The 16878-nt window shown below is 40.1% G+C and overlaps 1 protein-coding gene across 2 annotated transcripts; it reads left to right on the forward strand.

The window, feature by feature from the left end:
- Positions 1-436: 436 nt before the first annotated feature.
- LOC143366068 (choline/ethanolamine kinase) lies at positions 437-15217 on the forward strand. Of its 2 annotated transcripts, none has more exons than XM_076806834.1 (6): positions 437-1222; positions 7268-7380; positions 8388-8867; positions 9815-10061; positions 13021-13185; positions 13931-15217. In XM_076806834.1, the coding sequence occupies exons 1-6, from the start codon at positions 1205-1207 to the stop codon at positions 14045-14047; spliced, it is 1140 nt and encodes a 379-aa protein (XP_076662949.1). In that variant the 5' UTR covers positions 437-1204; the 3' UTR covers positions 14048-15217. The 2 variants fall into 2 exon arrangements, with proteins under 2 accessions (XP_076662949.1, XP_076662950.1); XM_076806835.1 differs by lacking the exon at positions 437-1222 and adding an exon at positions 6753-7037.
- Positions 15218-16878: the final 1661 nt, after the last annotated feature.

Raw genomic sequence — 16878 nt, forward strand, 5'->3', positions numbered from 1 at the left:
ATATTCACGCACCTCTGTGTTCGCGAAGGAAACACGCGGCGCTTCACAACGCAAACAAATTTCCCATTTCGCCTCCGTTGAATCAAGATTATTTCCAACGTGGAAAAACGACAGAAAATATCGATTTCAGGAAAAGATGGTTTTCAGATTATGAGCTGCTTTAAACGATTCGACAACTCGATAAATGGACTCGAGTGCTGCAAATAACCTAATTATACGACATCATGTTTACGAAATTTATTTCCTACACGACGACGCCACGTGTATGCAAGTGCATGCAAGTATGCATTGTGTGCGTACATGCACGTAAGGTCGTAAGCGGTAAACACTGCCTGACACTGCCATTTGGTTTATGTTGAGAGGAATAGTAACGATATTAACCGTAGCGGCGCCAGCGTCGCTAAGCACGAACAAAGAGTAGGGGCAAACGTGGACGTTTATTGGTTAACACGCGTTACGTGTCACACCTCTTCTGCAGATTGCTTAGCATATTTGTGTCGATTTGTGCACGAGAAGTTGCGCGCGTACGCATACACGTTCCGTCCGTACTTTGTGACTGTGTGTCCAAACGTATTCTCATGTAGAATCGCATAGACAGTGTATATGAATAAATAAATAATTAAATAAAGCCAAAAGTAAGAATAACGATTTGTTGGCTTCTGTTCCGTGGAACTTGCCATTACATTTCTGTGGAATAGTGGTGAATCTTGGGGACAACTGATGACTTTTAGAACAGTGATAATTCTTGGCAGTTTCTTTGAAAACGTGACGGGTCGCGACTAAATTGAGAGAAAACTGAGACCGAAGCAGAGACCGACCGTCGAGCAGATATCCCGTACGTAGGAATAAATGACGGTGACTCACTGACCATCGACATCAAACAAGGATCTCTACAAGGATCACCAGTGAATTTGTTCCCATAAAATAGTTGATTCCGCGCCCACGAGACGCACACCTTTTTCTATTTAAAATTTATTAATACGCACAAACGCGTGTGGCGATCCTAACCTTGTTTCTCCATTACACATATATACACCTATATACGCATCTACGTGCGCGAACGCTGGTAGTGACGAGAGCTCCTACCGAGCCGACGATTGTACCATCGAAGCTGCTAAGAAGACATCTATAGGAGAGTGTCGCAAGTTGAGAATTTCCGCAAGATCTATCGACGCTGCAGATTTTACTGCCCAAATATCCCAAGATGGGTCTGGGAAATAAGGTGTGTAGACTTTTCTCCTTCTACCCATGTGCTTCATGGAGGATGTGATTTTTAAACTTTTGTCTTTGTCGTTATTTTGCTAAATGTCCCCTGAATTTTACGCAACGACTACACATGCATGTACATATAGTCTAAAAGAATGTGAGGCTCGCTGTATATGTACATAGTGCGTCTACATTTTATCTCGTCGAGGGTAATGAGTTTGCGCAAGCCTTTCGTCCTAAACAATTGTTACTTGTTTCTTTTCTGCGTGAATCACAATTGGAATTTGTGTCAAGAATTGCAGCGATTGCGCCGTGGATGATTGAAATTCCATTGGTATTTTCCTCCTTCTCGAGCTCAAGGTGAACCAAACAATGTACAGGAGGACTTTTTAAAGATTACTCGACGACACACAAGTGCTTACATATGTATCATGTGCACCTATGCATCCCTCATGAGAAGAAAATAAAGTTTCAACGCAAAAAATTGTTAAAGTTTACACAAAAATTAGAATGTGTAAAACTGTAAAGCCACTCAGGAGTCAAAAATCAGTGGCCACTGTTTCCTTTCACCGCCAGGTTCGCTCGAAATTTGAAAGACCATGATTTTATTGTTCGTAGATAAAATATCTAAAATGTAGCATGCGACTTTTTTCATGCGATAACCCATTTGTTTGTAATAAATGTTTTACTTTTGCCTTGTTACGTGAAAAATAATACGAATTTTCATCTTGCTCTCATTTGTACAATACATTTTTTTTCCTCAAATCGGTCCGGTACATTTTAGATATTTTATCAATGAAAACTAGAATCATGGTATTTCTAACATCAGGCGAACGTGAGCGTCATAATTTGATACACCGCTCACGCGCGTAACGGCCACGGAGGAGCTTCGCGTGACAATACAAAACTCAGCCATTTTTTTTAATATTTCTGTACAATATTTATACAATGTATTCATTGATACGTGCCTTAAACATAAAAAGCGCTTTCGAGCGTCTCGGAGGTGGAGTAACCCCTTATTAAAGAAGCAAAATCATGATCAATGTATCGACTATCGATCCGCGAAAACACAGTTGGGCTTCGGTGCATGTGTGCGTGCGCGCGCGCGCGAGCGTGTGTGAGAGGGGAAACAGTCCTGTGGTTTCGATCGTTTCCAAGTTGTGATTTCCATCGTTTTCATTACCTTCGCGGCTACTTTAAAAATGATCCCATTTTCGTGGCGTTCGAGGCAATCTAGCACACGGCTAATGTATACTAATAAATATATTACCTACGTACATAGTGTTTTAAATACAGAATGTACGAGTGTTTTGCAAACATTTTGACTAGCGACAAGTTATTATTGTCATTGTATAATGTTGGACAAACCTGTCATCATCCTATGGCATTGACAAGCAGTGTGCGCACATATGTACATATGTACCTATAAAGCTAATCGATTCGGTGGCACGGTTGCAGTCGTGCAAACTGTAAAGGTAGGCTCTCGCTACTTCTTGCAATGGTACTTGATTCCATACAACTTGTTTCAGCATTTACATCTAATCGTAAGCGGTTCAATTTACAAATGTTAGTGTACACATAGGGTTTGGTACATAGAGATTGAAGAACGTTAGATACCTATGGTATGCTTACCCATCTACACTACGTCCCGTTTTGCCTCGCAACATTCTCACGATCCGACAGCGACTCCGCGTCTCGGAATTAAGGCTCTCCCACACCAACGCGAATTTCGCCGCGCGGAGCGGATCCGCCGCGGATCAGATAAGGCTGCCCATAAGCCACCACGTATAAAAAACTGCTGCCTTCTCTGATCCGCGGCGCGGAGCGGATATTCGCGTTGGTTTGGGGGAGCCTTTACATGTTCACACATGTGTACATAGCACGAATCAAATTGTTCACGTGCATAAAAAAAACACAGCAGAAAGGATAAAAATGACTCAAACTGCGATGTACCGACAGCAGTCTACCTTAAGGGGTTACATCACTATGGCAGTTTTAAAAAATCGAGAAAAATCCCACGATAGGTACCACGGGAAAATTCGTTGTAACAGCAGTGCGCAAGTACATTGTATATGCGGCTGACGAGCTTTAAATGCGTTTTTCTGGAAACCACACTTTTTCACCTGGTTGGCTGCATAACTTGACGTCAGAATGTCGTAGGACCTGGAAATTTCGCACGATTATGTAGAAATGCATTGTCTATCGCACTTCTCTTATTCAAGTAGAACTTTCAATTTCTTCAGTCAAAGTGGTGCCAATATTATGTTGGTAGGTAGTGCAATATGTAGTGGGGAGTTGTTGGTAGAATAACGCGATAACGGTAGAATTCTGATGAGTAGCTCAAGGACAGTTGATGTTTTGTACATTTTATGCTATCAAGGGTGGATCCATAGTGGGGCGATCGCCCCCCCCCCCTCAAGAGTAATAAAGTACTAAAAATATTATGACATTGTGTATTATTCTGTATAAATAATTAATGTGGATTTAATTATTTAGGTTATAGTATCAGATAGTGATATTAGAGTATAAGTTACAAGGAAATTTTTAATTTTTTAAAAGAGGGTTCAAAATGTGCTTATGTACTTTTACATATTTCGCCCCAATTCCAAGAAAGACTCCTGAGTCCGCCTCTGTATGCTATTATCCTTAATAGCATCTTGCCGCTCGAGTGGATTATGTTTCAATGTTTCACAGTTCGCGAAACTTGGTTATGTAACGGATATTGTGAAGTTTCGCGTCTAATTCTTAAATGGTGCACAATTATACGTATGTACAGATCTACATATACACAAGTATGTATGTACATACCGTAACCGGAATTGACGCGTTACTCTGCAATTACAGTGAACAATTTATTTAAGCTCAGAGCTTACTCTCTTGCCAGGCGCGTTTATCGATCGTACAATTTCAAAACTGCTAATTGCGGAGAAAAGTTCTAGAAGCCGACGGAGCACGTTAATACAGCGAGCGGATACGCCATTGTTCGAGCGGGTAAACCAATCCAAATCCACCGTTCTTCGTTACTCGCAAGATGGGATAGAAAAGGTGGTTACTATGCAACGCAAATAAGATAACAAACGAATGTGCAAACTTGATTCGGCGGACGTTTAAAACTGGCGTCTCTAATGCCTACTTTCGCATAATGTAAAGCGTATCCGTGGCATGCATGATTCTTGATAACAAATCGGTTTCATGCATCGTAGTAGATGCATATCGCTCATTTGCTGCGACAACGACATAACTAAAAATTCACGATTTTTGGGGAAACGGGTTCAAAGCTTTTGTTAGAAATATGTCTAAAACGATCCCTCGGGGCAAATTGATTCCTGGCTGTTCTGCGACTATTAGTTCTGCTATTTCTTAATATCGATGTACAATACAAGAAAAAAAAACAAAATTACTGCCTTTTATCTAAGGTAAGGTATTTTTCAATATTGCATAACTTTTGTCATAAACGGCTTAGTGTGACAGCTATTTTGTTCGCGAATTTAATGGCAATTCAACAATAATCCTATATAATAAAACGCTTAAGGTGGATGTTCGTTTGTTAGCAAAATCTTTTCAGAGGCTTTTCTTTCGTACTTCCCGATGACCTACAAGGTTCAGATTCGGCATGAAGTTTCCTCGGCACCCAAAGATGCCGTAGAAAATCAAAAACCTGGAAAATTCGATAATGGGTAGTACCTGTGGCCTAAACAGATATTTATGTACAATGTAGTAGCTGCTACTGCATTGTATCTAGGCCCGCACGCGGGTCGAGCTCGAGCTAAATGACGAAGCGAGCGAGCCAAAATATCATGCTTTCTCTCTTTAATAGCCGAGGTACTGCGTGGCGACTCTTTCGTCCTCTCTCGCTCGCTCACGAGTTCTCTCATTCTCGACCGAAGGATTCCAAGAAGCAGTGGAGATACAATCGCGCGCTCAACGCAAGTCGAAATGCGCCCTTTATTTGGGTTCTCATGGAGGCAACGAAAAAGCGTTGTTGTGAGATTGAATATACTCCACAAATTGCTTTGATTCGGGGTCTTTGTCACACATTAGTTGTTGTAATAATATCGAGAATTATTTCGTTTCTAGGGGGGAGGGGGTCTCAAATGTCGCTGGGCAGTGAGTTTGGGTATGTATGTGACCTAGGCCCCACTTAATTAGACAGCTACACAGAACCTTCTCATAAGCAAGAGTTTTAAAATTTCGTATTTCGCAACGAAAATTGTTGCTAGGAGAGTTTCCAACAAATATTGTGGTTATCTTGCGCGTCTTATTATATGGGATAGTGTTGCCTGGCGAAGACAGGCTGAAAAACTAGTTTAATATATGTTCTGTTACCGAATGTAATAATTTCACGTTATATTCAACCACTGAATGTGAGTGGGATGTTTGCGGTCATATGATATTTACCCTCTCTAGTAGGGTAAAATGATCCCAGTAATCATTTAATTGATCAGGTAGCTGAATTTGATCTAAGTCTATAATAAGGTAGATAAACTAACTTACAAAAACTTTACTTTCATTTAAATAATGTGCATATGCATTTTCTACATGAATTGCGCTTTAAGCGGATCGTTTTAGACCCTCTTCCCCTATGTACATTGTACACGGCTGAACGAGCGTTTCGTTAGTTGTGTGCGAAACGATACATTCTTTACGAGAACCGAATGCTTTTGTCGTATCCGAGTGGTGACTGGTGCGTGCGCGCATCCTCTTGCCACGAAGCCAGCGATTCGTTCAACAATGACCGTGACACACGTATGCCACGCAGTAAACACAAAAGAGAAATAATAGATACAGACCGAAAAATAAGCAAAGACCCACGATGCTACCGACCTACGCATGGTGCGGAATTTTTTCGCGCAGTATTTACTCGATCGTGCCGGAATAGGGGGCTTGAAAGGAAACTTGGGGGACTTGTTGAATAATTTGGCAAACGCATTCGTCAAGATTTCTCGTCGTCTCGTCAAGTCGATAAGCGGCATGTTCAAACAGAACGACAGAGGGGGGAGAGAGAGAGAGAGAGAGAGAGAGAGAGAGAGAGAGAGAGAGAGAGAGAGAGAGAGAGAGAGAGAGTAGTTGTACAGGATACGCACGAGGAGGAAGGAATATTGAAAGAGTATGCTTATCAAAATATCGTACGATTAAGCGATGGAAACGTTTCTCAACTCCCGACCATTCGAGTACATACATACGAGATACATATGTACTTGGATATTTACACGCGATAGCAGCTTCAGCGTTTCATGTTTCACGTGTTCATCACTTGTTGTAAGCGGGACCGGCCGCGCCGAGGAATGCGCGGAATAAGGAATGATTGTAGTACGCAGGACGAAATATCGATCGTTATTTTCGCGCAATCTCAACACAACTGGTTGCGTAGCGGCGATGGCGGCGGCAGCGGCGCGTTCGTATATTATACTCCCGGCGATCGAGCGCTCCCGTTCATGTACGTTTTGAAGGCCAAGTATACTCTGCCGCAGCACCGCGCATCGAACCGCTGCCGCCGTGAAACGTAACGTGTATTACACGTTCGACGAAACGCGCCCGTCGTACAGCAGAACAGAGACGCGATAGGTGTTGCGTACAGTGAGCAAAGAGAATTAACACTGTAATGAAACCACCACCGCGGCTAGCCCTCCGTACAGTACATAATTATATGTATACCTATTCGCAATGCGCCGCGCTCGATAGTGATTATGAAACGCAGATTCGCGAATCCGCGATTTTCCTTTTCCTAATTTAGACCCCCGAGACCATCTACCGTATGTAACACTGGTTGCGCGTTCATTCCTGCTTTCCGAAATCCTCGAGTCTCGCACACTTCTGTAAGATCGATATTGGTGAGAGTAACATGCATCACAACATTAACTTCGCTGGTTACAAGTGCAACGCGATGCCGGCCGCCCGGCGAACACGAACGATCGAAAGATAACCGATCGAGCGACAAGTAGCGCGGCGAATAAAGCTTTCCGAATATTCTCGTTCTTTCGTGTTCTCTGCATTCGTTGCGCTTGTACGTTTATTATTCACGATTATTAAATCGGCATTGTGTCTATACTTTCTACACTAGATGTCAGAGGAGAATCCAGAGATGCGGGAAATGGCAGCGCGTATTTGTCGCGATTACCTTCACGGCGTCTGGAAGCATGTTAACGCGGATAATATCGCGCTAAAACGTATCAGGTTAGTACCCTTTGTGCTTCGCATATTTTTTGTGGACTTCAAACGATAAGTCGCGATATATGAATAATACTCGACTCTACCAAACCGTTGCTTTTAAGGGGTCATGCTCAGTCAGGAGGCCGAAAAATGGGTGGTCTTTAGAAATTTTTTACTCAAAAGCGATAACGCATTTCTCAAAAAATCTTTTTTCCTTTTAAGGATTGCATCTAGTACCGTGCATCGTAATTTTGTTATTTAAAAATATTTATCAATAACTAAGTTATTGTCCATCACTGGAAGATTCTCTAAAAAAAGGCTTCTGCGGTGAACACTGCTGCTCGAAAGTCGACCATCAAAAATAAAAAATTCAAAAGAATTTACTTATTATATTATATTATCTAGTATTTCAACGAAGAATTTTTCGAAATATTGATTTGGGAAAAAATGGCTGATGTTTAAAGGAAAAATTAAAAATATTATCATAAATCGTGTCTGATTTTCGCCAATTAAAAGAAAACTAAGCATCGGATAAAAAAATCCTTCGCTCAAATACTAGATAATGTTTTGAGCAGCAGTGGTCACCGCAGAAGCCTTTTTTTTAGAGAACCTTCGAGTGATGGACAATAACTTAGTTATTGATAAATATTTTTAAATAAAAAAATTACGATGAACGGTACTAGATGCAATCCTTAAAAGGAAAAAAGTTTTTTTGAAAAATGTGTTATAGCTTTTGAGTAAAAAAATTCCAAAGAGCACCCTTTTCCGGCCTCCTGACTGAGCATGGCCCCTTAAACGAAATCCCGTCGGCTGTTGCAAAATCTTTTTTTCACCGATACTTGAAAATTGGAAATTCATCGTTGCGGGTTTCCCTTTCGCTCCGCCAAGACAGCCGCGGCGCGAGCACGGCTGTTGGATCCCGTCGGATAGCCAACAACAACAACAACAACCAGTTCAATAGTCGCTTGCACGTTGTAATCGCTAAAAAAAAGATATGTAGATGTGTAAGTGGGTTTCTTTTTAATTCGCAGCGGCGGGCTGAGTAATTGGCTGTACAACGTTCAATTACCAGACGGAACTGTTCCGATTCGTGGCGAACCGAGGCAAGTGCTGTTACGATTATACGGTCAAGTACACGGGGAGAGGGCTTTGGAAGGTCTAATCACCGAGTCGGTGATTTTTACGCTGCTGTCGGAAAGACGACTTGGGCCCAAGCTGCACGGTATATTCCCCGGAGGTCGTATAGAGGAATATATACCGGCTAGACCGTTGCTTACCAAAGAATTGGCAGATCCTATCTTGAGCACTATGATTGCCGAGAAGATGGGTCAGATTCATATGATGCAAGTTCCAATAAGCAAGGAGCCTACCTGGCTTTGGGACACCATGGCCAAGTGGTTGGACACGACTACGGACATTTTAGAAAACATCGAAGACGTGGACGCTCGGCAATTGAAGAACGTGAACGCGATACGGACGATGGACCTAAATCACGAGATCAATTGGTTCAGGTAAGTTCTTACTCTCTTCTCGATTTCGATTCATGGTAATGTACGACAGGCCTTCCCAAGTAGGGGAAAGCCACTCCTGAAACATATGTTTCGGTTCTCCCTCCAACGCTACGCCTTCAGCTAAGGTGGGGCGATTCCTACTACCCTTTCTCCGAGGAGACAGTATCGCCGCTAGGAAGCATGTTGGGGCGCTGTAGGGTGAAAGTACCAAATGTGTCGTTTTTATAGGAAATTTCATAATGACTTAAAAATGGTAGGAACAGTTAAAATTTAAACTAGCATTTCAAAATGACGTAAAAAGAATTTTAAAAAATTATTACATGCAACGATACAATTGTTACTGTATCGTTGTATGTAATATTTGTTTTAATTCTTTTTACGCCATTTCGAAATGCTAGTTTAAACTTTAATTTTTAAACTTAAAAATAGTAGGAAAAAATTAAAATTTAAACTATCGTTGTATGTAATATTTTTTAAAATTCTTTTTACGTCATTTTGAAATGCTAGTTTAAATATTAATTTTTAAACTTAAACATAGTAGGAAAAATTAAAATTTAAACTAGCATTTCAAAATGACGTAAAAAGAATTAAAAAAATTTATTACATACGATACAGTAACAATTGTATAGTTGCATGTAATAATTTTTTAAAATTCTTTTTACGTCACTTTGAAATGCTAGTTTAAATTTGAACTTTTCCTACCATTTTTAAGTCATTATGAAATTTCCTATAAAAACTCGACACATTTGGTACTTTCACCCTAAAGCGCCCCAACATGCTTCCTAGCGGCGATACTGTCTCCTCGGAGAAAGGGTAGTAGGAATCGCCCCACCTTAGCTGAAGGCGTAGCGTTGGAGGGAGAACCGAGAAACATATGTTTCAGGAGTGGCTTTCCCCTACTTGGGAAGGCCTGATGTACGATAAGAGATCCGCACGGTTATTTCTAGGTCTCTTGCCACGCAGCAGAAATATCCGGTTGTATTTTGTCACAACGATATGCAAGAAGGTAATATATTGTTACGACAAAACACGCGGAAACCGGAACTGGTCCTTATCGATTTTGAATACTGTTCGTACAACTACCGAGGATTCGATATAGCGAATCACTTTGTGGAATGGCAGTACGATTATACGGCAGCGGAATATCCTTTCTTTCACGAGCGCCCAGGGTCTGGATCTACAAAAGAGCAGAAGGTAAGTTTCGGAGAACTTGGACTCCGACTCTGACTCTCAAAACATTCGTAGAAAATTTCAACACGGGTAAGGTATCGCGTTTTATTATCCTGTCCATTATGTTTACATATATGTTGGAGTATCGCTCGACTTGCCCTTGCGCGCCATCGCCCAGTTCAGCGGGCGAATTATTCCATTCCAATCGAGGAACGTGCGTGTTCTAGACGCGTCCTGAAACGCGATCGAACTTTTCACTACGGAAAAATAAATGACCTAAAACGCGTGGGCTTCTTTCCGGCTGACGGCGCATAGATCAAACAACTTTATACGGTTATGGGGAGAAGTTGCGCATTATATCATCGGAAAATCCATCAGTTCAACTTTCGTAGCTTTCGCTGCCTCGTTATTCTACTTTCTAGCCTCGGAGAGACGGTTAACTTGAAATTATCGCGGCTCGCTGAGAGAATGCTTTTCCGAATGGGAATGCCTAAGCCCCCTCCGCCCCACATGTTATCACTACTAGTGCTACTACCACTACTACTACTACCTACCGCGGTAAATGTTTACTTTAGGAGAGGATTCTCCGATGACTTTAAGCTTCACGTATATTGTCAAGGTCATCATTCTGAACAACATTTCCCTCTAAACTTTTTGGCGCCTGGCTTTGGTTTACGAGATATTCCCAAAAAACTAGGCATAATTGTAGGGGAGACCGGGGTAAAATGAGCTTTCTTAATTTGTTCTTTAAAAAGAGAAGATATTTACAAATTTTGGTGACGTAATAAATGTATGTAATATAACAATGATAATTATGCACATTCAGATATCGAAAAATGTAAATTCATTTAAAAATTTAAAAATTTATTTTTAGAGACTTCCGATTGGTGTTCTTTTCAATTTAGCTTTTTGGATAAATGAGTCATAAATGTGTTATTTTAACTCGAAATTTGTTGTACGTGTTTAAAAGAACCTTATAAACATACATGTACACGCGTTTAAGAAGACATTAATCCCAACATTATTGAATAATTAATTTTCTACTAAGTACATATTCGGGGTAAAGTGGCCGGGGACACTGAGCTGCAAAGAACAGATGCGCAAGTGAGGTGCGCAATATTCTAACCTGTCAGCTGCGCAATATTCTAACCACAAAGAAATGAAAAATCTGCCACTGTTTTTGACAATCACGGTGCAAAAAAGCCAGAAGCTGACGTGCTACACACGTCAGTTCAGCACAAGGGGTTAATAATTACCTATATGCTTAATTAAAGTTCTTATTTTATTTCAGTTCACTTTACCCCAGATAGTAGCTCCATATATGGGGTAAAGTGGCCGTTTTGGCTTTTTCTTTTCAAGTTGAATTTTAATATACTCTGAGTTTATTCTAAGTATTGCTATTCGTCGGTTATTAATAGTAATGTTTAAATTATGTTATAAATCTATTTCCACACATTTTTATTGAAAGGGAAAAATTTTATTCGACTTCAAACTTTTTTCGTCTCACTTTGCCCCGGTCTCCCGTACATTGAAATCTGCCTATACAGACGTTACTAACACAACCATCTTTTCCTCGCCGTCGACTGTTTCACAGCCGACGCTATTGGGAAACACTGTGAGAGCGCCATCTACTAAAGTAACCTCTGTAATCGGATCAATCGCGTTGCAGGACTGGTGTCACACAAGTATTGAAACAGTGCAATAATGTTTTTGTCACTAAATAGTCTGTTAAATTTTACAAAATCGATCATCAAACAGTCGAAATTCCCAATACTGCCAATTACATGTGACAGCTAACCCGGTTAGACTGCTTCAATTTTCGCCACCAGATGGCGTAGCGGAAATAAGAAAATGCAGCGAACCGATTTATGTGTTAAATTCGGTAGGCTTAGTGTTAACTAAAGTTTTTTGCGAATATCTCGTAAACTAAAGCCAACCGCCAAAAAGTTTAAAGGCAAATGTTGTTCAGAATGATGACCTCGACAACATCAGTATGCCAAGGTCATTGAAATCGGAGAATCCTCCACTAAAGTAAACAATTTACCCCTACCGCTACTACTGACACCACTACCACCACTACTACTGAAAAATCCCTCCCCCTCTGCATCTCCTCCATCCCCAAGAAAAGTATAAAATTACAAGCGCAAGACCAAGTTCGATTGCATGCGGTACACGGAAATACGCGTATGTACCTATACGTGATCGGTTGATCGGTTGAGCGATTTCGAGAGTTATCGACAGCAGATCGAGGGGACTACTTGGCGTGTGCTGCGTGTGTATATATTAGTTTCACAGGACCACGATTCGGTGAGACAAGGCTGATGCCTGCGATCGACTAATCGGAATAATGGGAGGCATGTTGATCTGCTAGTGGGACGGATCCTGTCTCGCACCATACGTTGTGGAACCAGAACAACCGGTGCCACCACTCACCTTTGCAACATCAGTCCTGTACCTGCGCATCTACGACTATAGAGTACACCTCCACATGCATTCTCGATAGTCGATCCATAATCTACATTGCTTGATAAAAATGTACAGTGTCTTATGGGTGGTAAACCGCGTTATTTCCAATTAAGACACTTGACTCGACACATTTGAATATCCGTTTGACGTATTGAAGTATAATATCCCTACGGACGCGTAGTAATTCCGATTACACAATTCACTGAATTCTTTCCAACCGACAGGTGCTATTTACGTACCATTACCGCGTACTATTTCTATGCTCTTCGTTTTCAGATCAAGCTTCTTTGAAAACTCTACCAATCTCTCGTAAACAAATGTACATGTGCACACATATATACATATACACGCGTGCCTGCTTCATTTAGGAATCAACGGATTCTACACTCGTTTACGCGCACGCATTGATGTATATGTGTGCATATGTATGTATACTACTTGTTATTCCCCGGTATCGGTTAATTACACTCGATGCAAAATCCTATCGCGCGTGTAACCGATTTGCTTTCTTTCGCAGCTCCATTTCGTTAAAAGTTACTTGAAGACGGTCGGTAAAGAAGGGCTGTCGGAAGAGGAGCGCGTCATGATGGAGATCAAGATATTCTCTTTGGCTAGTCACTTGTTTTGGGGCCTATGGAGCATCGTCAACGCTAAGCTATCGGAAATTCCGTTCGGCTACTGGGTAAGCAGCGCGTACAGCGTGCGTTCAGGGAACTAGGCAGTCGATTTTCGTGAGAAAGAGACTCTGTCCTTTATTTGTTTCTTAAACAACGAAAGCAAATCCAGATGTGTCATTTTACCCAATGTTTATGGCAAACCGTACAGATTGAAAAATAATTGGTATGAAATATATATGTGCTTTAAAAATGGCGCTGCAGACTGGTAAACGTTATATCGTTTTTCTGTGATTCTTATTTGTTGGATTCATAATTTCCAGCGAAACCTATAAAAACAAAAATTTGAATCAAAATCATGCGATTGGTGGCTGAAGAAAGGCGATTTTTCCGAGAGAAATTATTTCTACTTTGTGCGCTGCTAAAAAGCCGGTGACTTTTTAATTTTTTTTATTAAAATGTCGAATTTTTATGGAATATATCAGAGATTCCACGTGGAAAGGCACATGTTTTACATATCCCGTGATTTTTTCAAGTCGATCTGAATTTGTTCGTAATCAGGAAAAAACCAAGAGAAAAAAAGATTCGAGAAAAACGCGTTTAAAGTTTCTGGGCAAAAGCGACGCTATAGGTTGCCGCTTGACGTTTTTTGCTGTCAAATTCTGCGAATTTTACTATAAACCAAGCGGAATTTTATTCAGGAAAGATAGTACTTTCGGAAAATGCAATAAAAGAAATCGATTCTTCGACTGCCTAGCCCTCATAATATCAGCTTCGGTCCCGATCCTGATCGCAACGTAATTCTCGTTTCAGGATTACGCAGTCTCTAGATTAAAAAACTATCAGTACTTGAAGGAGAAAATCATGGTATCTGGTCCACCGACGATAGACGACGACCGTACCAACAAAAACAAAATTGTTGTCGATTGAAAGGAACGCGGGTGTCCGACTGTTACTACAGCCTGAAACGATTTCCTTTTGTGACGTGACAACAAGTGGGCTTGTCCGCTACGTTTCCATGTTCTCGTGATTATCCTGTCAAAGTATTCCGACGAATCACTACGTTATCACTAAATATTGTGACACACGTTTTACACCCCTGAAGAAGGGGGAGGAGAGTCGAAACCGAGGGATGGATCGGGTGGGAGGATGAGCGGAACGAATGCAATAGGGTTAGAAGAAACAGAGGAGAGAGGGCAAAAGAAAGGGAAGAACGATGCTTTACGAATTACAAATGTGATATAGGATAAGTATAGGCGAATAGGTGTACGATATTGTTTTCACACCGTAAACTTTTCAGGGAAATGCTGCTCAATTTCCAAGTCGGACTGCTGGTATTCTTAGCTGAGTATTAGAGTCGTTGACATTGGATATTCCTACCATTTATAAGCATATTAATACATAGTATATGTAGATACATCTGTACATATACGTACATAGTACCTGCTTGAATAAGCATGCTGTATACGCGCGTATACAGCATGCGTAATCATGCGTATATCATATGTATAAATATGTGTATTATGCATGTACATATAGTATGCACTTCTGTACGTACACACTCGTGTGTCTCTGCTGTGCTGTGTGTACGTGTACGCGCGTGCTTGCGCACGTACGCGAGTATATGTGTAGCAAGTACGGCCGATTTGTACATAATTATGATTTTCTTGTACCTGGATTGGATTATTAGTAGGATTATTTTTTGCATAGGATATTTGTACGTTTAACGTTAATCAGCAGAATGTATTCTTCATTGCGGTGCGCGCGCGCGTTTGTGTGTGTGTGTGTGTGTGTTTACTCGAGTATATGATATGTACATGTCGCTTTTTGTACATGAGCGGAGAATATTCACTGGGAAAAATGCAGTGATGCATATAGTACCAAGTTAAGCACCCGTTAACAGGAATACTTCTCCGCTCAGGTTGTTAGTATTGTGGTTTTTCGTCAACTTTTTTCCTCGAAATCTTCCCTCGCGGTTTATTAGTACTTGCGCGTTTTATTTGTAATCTTTCCATGTTTGTCGCACACATCCTTCAAATGCGACACGCTTTCTCAGTGATCGAAGAACAATATTTTAATAAAGTCGAAACGTATCTTTCATATCGATCTAATTTACCATTTCTGTCTAATGTCCTTACTTCCTTGCCCTACTATGTATGTACGACAATTCATTGGAAGGAAGTATAAAATTTGTACACAAGTACGTGTACATATAGGTATACTTATAACAAAAATATTTTTTACTTTTTGGTGCATTTTTATTTTCTTGAAGTCGGTTTTAATTTTTTATTTTTTTTTATTTTTTAGTTATTTAAGTTATATAACTACATTTATTTTAAAAAATATGGATAGGCCTACGAAAAGAGCTACTCGTAATAATAATAATGAAGTTGATTAATGAATCAGATTTCTTATTTTTTTGTGTAACTTCAAAACTACTTGATCGATTTTGATAATTATTTCTCCACGACCTAAGTTGATTGAAGCCAAACTAAATGCAATAAGTTTCACCAAAATCGGTTCAGTAGTTTTGGAGAAATTCGCGGACAAACATAATGCGTATGACATACATACAAACACCTCGAACTGAGAACCTCTTTCTTTTTGAAGTCGGTTAAAAAACAGGCATGTGGGAGTTATGTTCCAAATAACTCTGACTGGAAGATTACTGGAGGGGTGACGAGGTAACATAAGTACGCATACTTACGCAGTGGTGTGTAATGATAAGTGTTGTCGTAATCGCAAGCAGCGATAGTAGCAGCCATATTTCTTCTGTATAATATACAGGATACTACAGGATAGATACTATACAGGATCTACTAATTATCATTCATTTTATAAATGCTGTTACGTCGACTAGCGTCGACAACGGTCGACAACCTAGGGTAAATGTCCCAATTACCGTGCTTTGACGCCGGCTTGCTCGCAAAGGAATTAATTACTGATTTCTCTTACTTTAATTTTGCTTGGTGAAAATTTATATTGGTGTTTTGAACTTTTCTCTGTATTAAGGAATTTTTTCGAGTTGAAAATGTTAATTTTTCATATTTTTTTAATTGAAATAAAAATACATGTTTTTGTCCCAGTTACCGTGCCCCGAAAAATGCGTTGTCCCTATTCCCGAGCCCTTTTTTTGAATAGCGTTCCCGCGGTTAGGATATGTCTTTGAACTTTGAACTGTTCAAAACATTTTTTGCTCTACGAGAGGTGTTTTTATGTAATTTTAATATGACCTTTTCATTACAAATGCAAAATATGCAAATATAAATTTCTGTTCACCCGTTCCGAGAAACGAAAGTAAGGTTAGGTTTAGCAGTTACAGAGGGAGCCAGTGGGCTTCGAGGGACACGGTAATAGGGACAAGCGTTAAATTCCTGTCCCTATTACCGAATTAACTTTAAAACTACGAAAACATTTAAAAAATGCTCATTTTGCTATTTTTTCATAAAATTTGAACCTTTTATGATATAATAAACAATTTACATAAGTGCAAATCATGATAATTATCAATTTATTCACTTCTGTAAAGTACGTGTTCCTCACCGTTTCCGGTAAGGATTTAGGTAAATCCATAAAAATCTTCATATAAATTTTTGAATATTTTTTTTATGCTTTAATTGTTTAAAAATGTAACCTTCTCGTTTGTAACACGTACATTAATAGTTTAACTTAATTAAAACAATTTATTTCCTCATTTATTTATGCGAGTTTTTTTATACGGCTTCTTGAAGCATAAAGGCACGGTAATAGGGACAGGGCTC

The sequence above is a fragment of the Andrena cerasifolii genome, chromosome 2, assembly GCF_050908995.1.
Source record: "Andrena cerasifolii isolate SP2316 chromosome 2, iyAndCera1_principal, whole genome shotgun sequence".
In the NCBI taxonomy this organism is placed as follows: domain Eukaryota; kingdom Metazoa; phylum Arthropoda; class Insecta; order Hymenoptera; family Andrenidae; genus Andrena; species Andrena cerasifolii.

Excerpts from the sequence above, each read along its gene's own strand:
- LOC143366068 (XM_076806834.1), top strand. Across the intron at positions 8,868-9,814 it reads CACGAGATCAATTGGTTCAG|GTCTCTTGCCACGCAGCAGA; the intron begins GTAAGTTCTTAC and ends GGTTATTTCTAG. Across the intron at positions 10,062-13,020 it reads GATCTACAAAAGAGCAGAAG|CTCCATTTCGTTAAAAGTTA; the intron begins GTAAGTTTCGGA and ends TTTCTTTCGCAG.